The 12583-nt window shown below is 39.0% G+C and overlaps 1 protein-coding gene across 2 annotated transcripts in view; it reads left to right on the top strand.

The window, feature by feature from the left end:
* The window catches only part of OSBPL1A (oxysterol binding protein like 1A), a 251514-nt gene that overhangs the window by 66213 nt on the left and 172718 nt on the right, over positions 1-12583 (top strand). For both annotated transcript variants that reach the window (XM_060173612.1, XM_060173611.1), the window contains exons 7-8: positions 8527-8612; positions 10433-10577. In XM_060173612.1, the coding sequence (XP_060029595.1) occupies positions 8527-8612; positions 10433-10577 (231 nt within the window). The remainder of the gene's footprint in view (positions 1-8526; positions 8613-10432; positions 10578-12583) is intronic.

The following is a 12583-nucleotide window of genomic DNA, read 5'->3' as shown; positions in this document are numbered from 1 at the left end:
TTAATAAGTAAAAACTTAAAAAAAAATAAAAAAAGATATTTTATAATTACATTGGAAACCTTCATGCTACGCACTAAAGGCTGTCCTCCACATGGCCAGGAATTTACTGTAATCTTTATATGTGTGCATGTCTATGGTAGAGAAGATTTAACTTCTTAAGTGAAAATACTGAATTAGAATTGTATTTCAGACATATTTTGTGTTTCTCTCATTGGTATTTCAGAGAATGGCAACAAAGTTTAAGTACTTAATTATTACTATTTTTACATAGACTTTACTTTATTATTATTCCAGTTGACTTCAAGAACTTGTTTTCTAGTTACAGAATATGATGCTGTCTTGTTTTTAGGTCAGTGCCTTAACTCATTGGAAAAGCACCCATTATATGGCAGAACGACTGGCGAAACTACTAATTCTGACTTCAGTGGTGCAAGAGATCAGACCTGGGCCCTCATGCACACAAGTCCTACATTCTGTTGCTGAGTCATCTCCCTGGCTGATATAGCTCACTCTTACATCTAAAAGGAGTATCTTCCTTTTCCATGAACAAACATATCAATATAGGCCATCTTTAAAAGGCTCTCTATTATGTGAAATTTTTGAAGATTGACATGTTAGATGTGAGCTCTGGATGGGAAGCTGTTTCATACTATATTTATTTATTTATATCCTTTTGTTGCCCTTGTTTTATTGTTGTAGTTTTATTATTGTTGTTACTGATGTAGTCGTTGTTGGATAGGACAGAGAGAAATGGAGAGAGGAGGGGAAGACAGGGGGAGAGAAAGATAGACACCTGCAGACCTGCTTCACGGCTTGTGAAGTGACTCCACTGCAGGAGGGGAGCCAGGGACTCAAACCGGGATCCTTACGCTGGTCCTTGCACTTTGTGCCACGTGCGCTTAACCCACTACGCTACGCCCGACTCGCCCGTACTATCTTTCATATCACTTACCATTTTCATTAGAACAAGCTGAGAACCTAGAATGGAGGTTTGTTTGATAGGCAGGAATATGAGGTTAGTCTGACAGCTTGATATTTAAGGGGGCCAGTTTTAAAGACATGCTCTAAGGCTTCCCCAAACCTAAACTGTTCTAAGAACAAGGGCTTTAATGATTTTATGGATCCTTGTTTTTAAGCAAATAGTTTCTCATCCTGAGAAATGGAAACTTGAGTGATTCTGCTAACACTAACCCTAACCTTAACTAGATCAGTGTTTGTGACTAGTGCATTAGATTGGTCAGACTACAGACACCACCCAAGGCAATAGGGAAATTCACAAAGACATTGGAAACCTTTAACCCAAGAAAGACAAACACAACACAACTACATTTAATTGTCTGAAAAGTTGTTATATTAGAAATAGGATAGGGGCTGGGCAGTGGCACACCGAGTAAAACATACACAGTACAAAGCACAAGGACCTGTGCAAGGTTCCTGGTTTAAGCCCCTGGCTTCCAACCTTTAGGAGGGTTGCTTCACAAGTGGTGAAGCAAGTTTGCAGGTGCCTATCTTTCTCTCTACCTATCTTCCTCCCCTCTCAATTTCTCTCTGTCCTCTCAATAATAAAATAATAATACTAGTAATAATAATAAATTGAAAAAAATGGCTTCCAGGAGCAGTGGATTCGTAGTGTAGGCACTGAGCCCCAGCAATAACCCTGGAGGCAAAAAAAAAAAGTAGGATAAACATATCTGTCTTTTAAAAAAACTTTAAAAATATTTATTTATCTTCCCTTTTGTCCTTTTTTATTGTTGTTGTAGTTATTGTTGCTGTTATTGATGTCATCATTGTTAGATAGGACAGAGAGAAATGGAGAGAGAAAGATAGACACCTGCAGACCTGCTTCACTACTTGTGAAGCAACTCCCCTGCAGATGGGGAGCTAGGGGCTCGAACCAGGATCCTTATGCCGGATCTTGCACTTCGTGCCACATGCGCTTAACCCACTGCGCTACCGCCCAACTCCCTGTGTCGTTGTCTTTAATGGATACAGGACACAAAACATCCAAGAACGTTTTGAAGAGTTTCCTTTTTTTTTAGATGACTTGACTAGATAAATGTTGATTTATAGCATGATTGTCACAGGTACAGTTTCATGTTTTTGCATGACAGGTGTCAATGCCACACTCTCCACAGACTTGTCCCTTTCCTCTACTGCTCCCTCAAACCCCTTGATTGTCCTTGGCTCTTTAATCTCTATGTAACTGTTAGGCCAAATCTAATTAAAGTTTTTCCCTGTATCTTCCCTTTTTTTGTTCCTTAAGTGTTTCACCTATGAGTGAAGTCATCTAGTATTCATCCTACTCCTTCTGACTTGCTACACAATATATTTGCTTCATATTTCTTTTTTATATATTTGTTTATTCCCTTTTGCTGCCCTTGCTGTTTTATTGTTTTGATGATGTCATCATTGTTGGATAGGACAGAGAGAAATGGAGAGAGTAGGGGAAAACAGAGGGGGGAGAGAAAGATAGACACCTGCAGACCTGCTTCACGGCTTGTGAAGTGACTCCCCTATAGGTTGGGTGCTGGGGCCTCGAACCTGGTTCCTTATGCCGGAAATTGCGCCACCACCGCTTAACCTGCTATGCTACCATCCGACACCCTTTGCTTCATATTTCATCCAAGATGTAGGAAAAGAAAATATTTTACCTTTTTTCACACCTGAGTAGCGTTCAATTGTGTATATGCACCACAGCTTCCTTAACTACTTGCCTGTCATTAAACATTTGTTTTGTTTCCAAATTTTGGCTATTACAATAGCACACACTCCCCCACATAATTCAGTTACCGACTTAATGCCTATTGATAGATGACTGGATAAAAAAAATTATGGAGCACATGCTGAATGAAGTACTACCTGAACATTTAAAAAGATGATATTGTGTTTTACTGGACAAAATGGATAGAGCTGGAGGTGATTATGCTCAGGGAAGTAGATGAAAGACAACCAATAGACAGTTTCCTTCATATATGGAAAATAGAGAATTTAATCACATGAGCTTTTGAAAAAGGGAAGGAAGAAAGAAAGGTGGATGAGAAAGAAGTAAGGAAGGAGGCCCCCACATCAGTGGACAACTAATTTTTGATGAGGGAGCCCAAAACATTAAGTGGAAAAAGGAGCATCTCTTCAACAAGTGGTGTTGGGAAAATGGTATTGAAACTTGGAAATGAGTGAAACTGGACCAGCACACATCACTGTGTGCAAGTCAACTCCATCAAAGACATGGACATTAGACGAGAAACTACCAAATACATAGAAGGACTCATTGGCACAGCACTTCATGATCTTTGCTTCAGAAGTGCCTTCAAGGGCTCAAGCCCAACAGCAAGGAAAATGAAAGCAAAAAAAAAAAATCAATGTGACTACATCAGACTGAAAAAGCTTCTGCATAGCAAAGCATACCTTCACCCAAACAGAAAGACAACCTACAGAATGGGAGATCTTTATACAACATACTTTAGATAGAGGACTAATAAGCAAAATACATAAGAAACTCAGTAAACATAGCACCAATAAAACAAACAACCCCATTAGAAAATTAGATGAGGTATGTATGCAAAGAATTGTTTTAAAATCTTTATAGATGAGCAACTAAAACACAGAAAAGTAGTCCAAGATAATTCTGTCCAATCCAGACACTGTAGCCCTCCAGAACAACTGCTCTGAAGTACAAGTATGATGGACATTCATTTTTTTTTTAAATAATGTCTCTGGAACTCATAACTTCAGTCCTGTTCAGAGATGACTCACATATTTAATGTCTCTCACAGAGAGAACATTAGTCTTTCTTCTCCTTATTCGATACTGACATACCACAAAATACATCTCCATATTCTGTGTGGGTGTTAAATGGGGTGAGGACCTTCAGTGGTCACTTTCATCAGGCACATCATCATAAGCCTTCTTGTGGGCCTTCCCAGGACCTTGCCTTCATCATAAAGCAGCAATGGTAGGGACTGCCCCAGTCTCCAAAGAGAGGCTGGACATCCTAGCCTGCCACTCAAGAAAGACTGGTCTTGAAATTAATGCAGCCTGAAATGCTTCCAGCTGGGACCATGAGCTGTGAGCTCAGACCAGCAGGGACTCAGAGGTTACACAGGCTCTGATGCTAAATATAAATATATATATGGGCCATGGGTCAGGATGAAGTAAACAATTCATTTTATTCATAGATTTTTTTTTTCCAAGAATGGGAGATACTCTGCTCTAATCCAACTTTCTAGCCCTTTTTTCCTACTCTGACACTACCTTCTCAGACCATATTTTTGTCCAACTCCATGCTAGCTATCAAATTCAAACAAAAACTATGATAGTCGTGGGCCCCTAGGAACATGCCTAAAATGGACTTCCTAGCTTCTTTCACCCTTAGATCCCTTTTCTCATCTGCTGTACTGCTGCTTTTTGTTTTCTGTTCATTAATCATTTTTTCCCACTTTATATCTTGCTGCCTTTCAGCCACCAAGTTGCAGATGTTATCATGATTCCATCCTGACTTCCCTGGACAGACAACCATACCAGTGTATCTGGAAAGTCACCTCTCCAGAGCCCTACCCACTAGGGAAATAAAGAAACAGCCTGGGGACATGGACTGACCTACCAGTGCCCATGTCCAGCAGAGAAGCAATTACAGAAGCCAGACCTTCACCTTCTGCACCCCCAAAATAATTGTGATTCATACTGCCAGTGGGGTAGAAGTGACACAAGATGACTAGAAAATATATATATATATATATATATATATAAATAAATAAATAAAAAAGAAGATGACTAGAGGGCTCTGAACTCCAACTCCATCAGGAATTGAGAGAGGAAGAAAAAGGGATTGACATTTGGATGTAATAATAGGTGTCGATGTGACTTGGAAAGGAAGAGAAAAATGAGGCCTTAAAAAGGGTTGGGGGCTGGGCTGTGGCACCCCTAGTTGAGCGTGTAAGTTACAAAAAAGGGGGGCATGCAAGGACCGGCGTAAGGATCCCGGTTCAAGCCCCCAGTTCCCCATTTGTAGGGGAGTTGCTTCACAAGCTGTAAAATGGGTCTGTAGGTGACTGTCTTTCTCTCCCCCTCTCTGTCTTCCCCTACTCTCTCCATTTCTCTCCTAGTTAACAACAATGACAACAACAATATAAAGGGCAACAAGAAGGAATAAATAATAAGGGGGCAAATATATACAAATATAGACAGTTACAGAAGTAATAGTTGACTCATTTCTGCAACCTTGGAAGAACTGCTGTAGCTTACAATGGAGGGAGTGGGGATCCAGAACTCTGGTGGTGGGAATGGTGTGGAGTTATACCCCTGCTATCTTGTAATTTTGTGAATATTAAATCACAAAAAAGAGAAAAAGGGAGGAAGGAAGAAAGATGGGATGAGAACAACGGGCAGAAACTTTACCAAGGAAGAGTTCCAGAGGGTCAACAGACATGTGAGAAAGTGCTCAAAATTTCAATTATCAGAGTTGCAAATAAAGACAATGAGATACAATTTTACACCCATAAAAATGTCAGACATTAGAAAGAACAGTAATAACAAACATTGAAGAGGATATGGGGGAAAGGAACATTTCTTTCTGTACTGTTGGTGGGACTGTGAATTGGTCTAACCTTTGTGGAAAACAGGTTGGATCTATCTTAGAACACTAGGAATGTACTTACCCTGTGAACCTGTAATTTCTCTCCTGCAATTTACCCAAATGAAATGAAAGCACCTATCAGAAGATATACACATCTGTTAATAGCAGCACAATTTTAATAGCCAAAGCTTGAAAGCAACCCAGGTATCCAGTGATAAATGAATGGCTAAAAAGTAGTTGTGTTGTGTATACACATAATGGAGTACTAGTCAAATGTTAAAATGATAAGATCATCTCCTTTGCATCATCTTGGATGGAACTTGAAGACATGTTAAGTGAGATACACCAAAAGGAAAGGCAAATACCAAATGATCTCACTTGTTGGTGAGACTTAATAGTGACAGAGAGGAAGAATACAAGTGAAACTTGGATTGGGCGGAGGGTACATAGCATAATAGTTATGCAAAGAGACTTTCATGCCTGAGGCTCCAAAATCCCCTCCACGTCACCATATGCTAGAGCTGAGCAGTGCTCTTGTAAAAAAAAAAAAAAAAAAAAAGAATTGAAACTTGGACTGGGCATATGGGGTACTGCAGCAAAAGAAAGGAGTCTGGGGGCTGCAGGGGTCGGGGGAGCTGAAGAGTACCTTGGGGTCCTGATGTATGATGAGGTAGAGAGCCCTTGCTTATAGAGAGAATATTCTACAGAGAACTTTCACAGGGAGATGCCAAAGTGTAACCATGTGTCCATGACGGCACTGTAAACCATTAACTCACCCCAACAAAAATCAACAGTAAATTTACAAAAAGGAGCCAACCTGTCTATAAGACCTTGGGAGAATTATGTTACTGATCCTTTGTGGAATTGGGACACAGAACACTGTTGGGTGTGGTGTGGAACTAAACCATGCTTATCTTATAATTTAGTTAGTCACTGTGGAATTACTAATAAGACATAAAACATAGCACTGATACGCACGTAGGCAAGACATACAGAGTTCTTTTTTAAGAACTCCTTATTCCCACTTTTCTCTGTAACATATATACTCTGAAACAAAATTTAAGGATGAGTTTTACCTCCCTGAAAATCTAATACTAACATTAAGTATTGTTTATTTAGTAAATATTTATTGATCAACTAAGTGTTGTGCGAGAATCTGACCTAAGTATCCAGGATACATAGAAAATAAGAACATAAACCCCATTACAAGAATGACTGAGGGTATAAATTATAGCTCAAGGTAATACAGGAAGTTGTAGAACTGTTTGCAAGAGGGGCAGCACCATGACTGACTTCAGATAACTCAAGTCTAATAGCTACTGAATCTGTGACAGAAAAAAATTGAAGAATGTGAATCTCAGCAGATGAAGGCACTCAGGGTCCATGTAGAGATTTGGCCATCTCCCTCCAATGTAGAGAGGGGAGTGTGGAAATTAAAATATGAGAAATGAAGATTATGATAAGTGATAGTATTAGTTATTGAGAAAAAAAGATAAGCTAGTTAGTTATTTCTGTAGTCAGGTTATGTGTTACCTGAAGTTGAAATTTGATGTTGCATACCTGCCAATGGCCATGTCCAGCAGAGGAGCAATTACAGAAGCCAGAACTCCCACCCTTTGCACCCCAAAAAGATTTTGGCCCATACTCCTAGTGAGGGAGAAATGTTAAGACGACAAGAGGGTTCTGAGCCCCAGTTCCATCAGCACCCAGAAATCGAAGAGAAGAAAAAAGGAAGGCCATTTAGAAGTAGCCATAGGTAAAGGTGTGACTTAGGAAGAGAAGGCAGGACCATAGGAAAAAATATGGGCATATATATGATAGTTACAGAAATAATAGTAAACCCATATCTGTGACCTTGTGAGAACTACAGTTTTTCCAGTGGAGGGAATGCAGACCTAGAACTCTGGTGGTGGGAACGGTATGGAATTATACCATTATCTTGTAATTTTGTAAATCAATATTAAGTCACTATTAAAATAAAAAAAATTTAAAGGAAATTTGATGTCTCAAGCAAATTAGTACCTAGTAATTGCTAACTATTAAATGGTCATTATTTCTTAGGAAGACCTCATAAGCTTTTTATAGTCTTTCTTTTATATAGGACACATTATGTATGTATTTTAAGTGAGTTCATGACACCCTTTTATGAAATTGCTTCTTTTCAGGACCTAGTAGAACGTAATTCAAATATAGCAGAAATGAGGCTTTCTTACAGATTCCAGTCTATTAAATAAAACATATTGCCCTGTGGTCTCTTTCCCTGCAGGTATAATTGGAGAGAGGTAGAGACTGGTGATAAGAGCATGGACTCTGGAATCAGCCAACCCAAGTTCAAATCCCACTTTCTAGCTCTGTGTTCTTAGTTCTTGTGTCTTCATTTCTTTATAAATTTGGGACAATAGTAACACTGCATATAATAGTTATGAGAATTTCATGAGTTAGTATTTTCAAAGTACAATGAATAACTCTAGGCACATAGCCTTAACCGTGTTTGATAAATAAGTAATATTATGTATAAGAATATAATGTACAGATCTGTATATACTTACGTAATTTGTATATTTACCTACCAGTGCTATTTTATTGCTGGTTTTCATATTCTAAGTTTATGGAAAGTATGAACTTCTCCCCTCATTTATCTGCCTTCCCAAGACTGATATGTAGTAGCATTTCAGCACCGATTAAGTAATTTTTTAGTCTTTGATATGTGTACTCTATTCAAAGACTTAAATTAAGATCATAAAATAATTAGAACCTGAAAGAAGCCAAACTTTGTAATATGAAATGTAAGACAGTGAGAGTAACAGTAAAGTTTTAACTGCATTTGAACTGCAATTGAAAATACTGTGATTTTTTTTTTTTACCACGATCACTTTATTCTGTATATATCTTTGTAGTCATTTGCTAATAGGATACTAACTAGAAGTTGGGTAATGTGTACTTTCTTTTTGCAGCTGTAGAAAGGACTCAACAAAGAAAGCTTGAAGAATTACTTTTAGGAGCAGCAAGAGAAGGCAAAGCAGCAGAACTTACAACTCTGGTACAAACAGATCAAATGCATTATTTCTTTACAATTAGGGAAAAATTTTACTGAATGTTAACTTCAGTTTAGTCAAATCTTGGCACTAGAATTCTTGATATTGTAATGATATGATAGGAAAAGATATTATGGTTATATAATGGGTTGTCAGAAAAGTCATGATGTATTTTTCTGGTTTTCTATGCAAAAATGAATCATGACTTTTTCAACAACCAAATAATAATATATGTCATGTAGTATTCAATACTAGGTAGGAATCCTGCTAAGGTATGTGTTTCTGATTTTAGTGATAATTTCTGAAAGGTATAATTTATAATTTATAAAAGTAGCATATTCAAGAAGGACTAATTTTTGTACTTCCCATAAATATATAATATGGTAGGTTAGACTGAAATTATGCCCATTTCCCTCCTTATGTCTATTTTCTAGTCTCCATTTCCTGTATAGTCTCATTAAACATGAAACTCTAAATTTGTTCTAAATTCAGAACTGAAGCCTGTGCCATTTTTTTAGTCATTTCAGCTCCTTTCAATAGAATTTTGGTTTCCAAGTTGAGTGCTTGAAACATTTTCTGTACTTTGTGAAATGGAGATTGCAGGAAAAATGTTTGAAGTGACCAGTTGGAAAAAAACAGAGTCACTTAGACATTAACATCTACACAGTGAGCATTTAAGATTTTAGCTCTGGGAGTCAGGCGGTAGCGCGGTGGGTTAAGTGCACGTGACGCAAAGCGCAAGTAAGGATACCGGTTCGAGCCCCCGGCTCCCCACCTGCAGGGGAGTCGCTTCATAGGCAGTGAAGCAGGTCTGCAGGTGTCTGTCTTTCTCTCCCCCTCTCTTTCTTCCCTCCTCTCTCCATTTCTGTCTTATCCAACAATAATGACATCAATAACAACAACAATAATAACTACAACAATGAAAAACAAGGGTAACAAAAGGGAAAATAAATGAATATAAAAATAATTTTAAAAAGATTTTAGCTCTTCAGATAACTGTTCTGTGGTAGACTGACTTGTGATTTACTGTCACACATGTGAATTGCAAGATTGGTAAGAATGAGCAGAAGTGAGCAATTTTTAGTGACAGCTTAGTGTTCAAGATAGGAGGGCTGGCATTGGAGTTGTGTGCCTTTTGTTAGGAAAATGTGGGATTTGAGAGTTCGTGGCACATTGAAGAGACCAGGAGTGACATGATTGTCCAGTTTGGTGAGCAAGAGTCCACTGATAGTCAGCTGCCAAGGTGCCTAGCTGGTCATCAAGTTCTGGGCTGTCAGAGCCAGTTTCATCTTTGTGTTTTATATGTATATGTTCATCTAAAAAAAAAAAGTGATATGGGGGCCAGGCAGTAGCACAGCGGGTTAAGTGCAAGGACCAGTGTAAGGATCCTGGTTCGAGCCCCGGGCTCCCCACCTGCAGGGGAGTCGCTTCACAGGCGGTGAAGCAGGTCTGCAGGTGTCTGTCTTTCTCTCCCTCTCTCTTTCCATCCCCTCTCAAGATCTCTCTGTCATGCCCAGCAATAGCAACAGCAATGACAACAATAACAAAAGCTAGGGCAACAAAAATGGAAAAAAATTGGCCACCAGGAGCAGTGGGTTTGTGGTGCAGGCACATGGTGCAGTGATAACCCTGGAGGCAAAAAATATATATACGTTATTTTATTTAATCACAGCACTGTTCAGTGCTGGCTTATGGTGGTGGTAGGACTTGAACCTGTGACACCAGAGCCTCAGGCATGGAAGTCTTTTGGCATAAACATTATAGTATCTCCTCAGTACTATCTGTCTTTGATGTATAACTCTGCACTGCATTTTGGCAATTTTAGCTCAACAGACCCAATCCCCCTGATGTTAACTGCTCGGATCAATTGGGAAACACACCCTTGCATTGTGCGGCTTATCGAGCTCATAAGCAGTGTGCCTTAAAACTTCTAAAAAGTGGAGCAGACCCTAATCTGAAGAACAAAAATGGTAAGCCTGTTGATAAAAACCATTGTTGGTCACTTTGAAGCTATAAAATAAGTCAGTTTTTTGTTTTAGGATCCATTTTTGCTATATGGTCCCTATCTAATTTTGAAATGAAGATAATCACATAAAAGAAACAACAGTAAACTTAATAATTTACTTACCAGTTAAAAGTTGCTCCATGGCAAACATTGATGACTTAGTTCCCTACCCTCAATGGAAGTAAGTATAGCTGATTCTTAATTTGTGGTAATGTTATTCTATAAAGTTACTGTAAACACTGAATCATTGTTTATAGTGAAAATAATGATTATGATTAAAGATTTGTAACTGATTTACACAAAACCTTAAAATAAGAGGACAGGAGTAGATAGCATAATGGTTATGCAAGGAGACCCTCATGCGTGAGGCTCCAAAGTCCCAGGTTCAATCCCCCACACCACCATAAGCCAGAGCTGAGTAGTGCTCTGGTAGAAAGAAAGAAAGGAAGAAAGAAAGAGAGAGAGGTAGAAAGGAAGGAAGGAAGGAAGAAAGGAGTTTCTTGTGAGCATCTTGTCACACTGCTTTTTGTTAACTGACTAACACATAAATAACCTTGTTTCATGTGTTTTTGTTTAAAGACATCTTTAAAGACATCTTTCTTCATTTATATTACTAGTTCATTAGCACAGAATTTACAGCCAGCATCACTAGTAACTCACTGGGAGAAAGCTTTAACACACTTGTTCTCTAGAAAGCATGCGCTACAGCCTTGTGTTTTGGAACATAAGACAGCGCTTCAGCACTAGGCTTGAGGGACAGCTTCAGCAGTGAAATCACTCGTAGAAAGTGAAACCAAGGCCTGGTGGTAGCACAACTTGGTTGAGTGCACAAGGTCCCGGGTTCAAGTCCTTGGTCCCCACCTGCAGGGGGAAAGCTTCAAGAGTAGTGGAGCAGGATTGCAGGTGTCTCTCTGTCTCTTTCCCTCTTTCTCTTCCCCTTCCCTCTCAATTTCTGACTGTCTCTATCCAATAAAGGTTTAAAAAAAAAAGTAAAAAAAAATTCTTAAAAAAAAAAAAAGAAAGCAAAACCAAAGGTGAACATGTGGCACATAACAGACTATGATAAGGATTCTTGTGTAAAGCACATAAACCTACACAGGACCCTAGTGCAACACCTTCTTCATCCTCTGTGGGGACATATGTGGAGTCCTAAAATAAGATCATTGGGAGATAGACTCTACTTATGTGACAAACTCACTTATAAATCATTATTTCCCTAATAATATGATACAAAAACCCCCCCCACAAAACTTGGAGAATGGATTTTGCTAATGATAGAAGCTGAGGTTTTTAGAGATTAATTTTTTAATTAATATAATTTTTCCTTGTTTCTTTTCTGATAAAGACAAGAGAAATACAGAGGGAGAGGGAGAGATTTAGAGAAAGGAAGTAAGACTCTTGCAGCACTCCTTCACTGCTCATGAATTTTCCCCTCTGCAGCTGGGAAGGGGCTTAAATGTGACAGCTCTTCCAGATGTGCCACCACTGGGCCCGAGATTAATTTTTTAAAATCCTATCTGTACTTTAGAGCCTGGGTCAAACATCTTTTCCTAAACAAACCTAATTTAAAAAGTTTTTTTTATTTAAAAAAAGGGAACACTGTCAAAAACCATAGGATTAGAGGGGTACAACTCCACACAGTTCCCACCACCAGAACTCCATATCCTATCCCTCGCCTGATAGCTTCCCTATTCTTTATCCCTCTGGGAGTATGGACCCAGGGTCATTATGGGGTGCAGAAGGTGGAAGGTCTGGCTTCTGTAATTGCTTCCCTGCTGAACATGGGCATTAGTAGGTTGATCCATATTCCCAGCCTGCCTCTCTCTTTCCCTAGTGGGGTGGAGCTCTGGGGAAGTGGGGCTCCAGGACACATTGGTGGGGTTGTCTGTCCAGGGAAGTCTGGTTGACATGATGGTACCATCTGGAACCTGGTGGCTGAAAAGAAAGTTAACATATAAAGCCAAACAAATT

This window comes from Erinaceus europaeus, chromosome 15 (genome assembly GCF_950295315.1).
Source record: "Erinaceus europaeus chromosome 15, mEriEur2.1, whole genome shotgun sequence".
NCBI classification, from domain to species: Eukaryota; Metazoa; Chordata; class Mammalia; order Eulipotyphla; family Erinaceidae; genus Erinaceus; species Erinaceus europaeus.
Note: the sequence above shows the minus strand (reverse complement) of the source record. Positions and strands in the feature narration are given on the sequence as shown.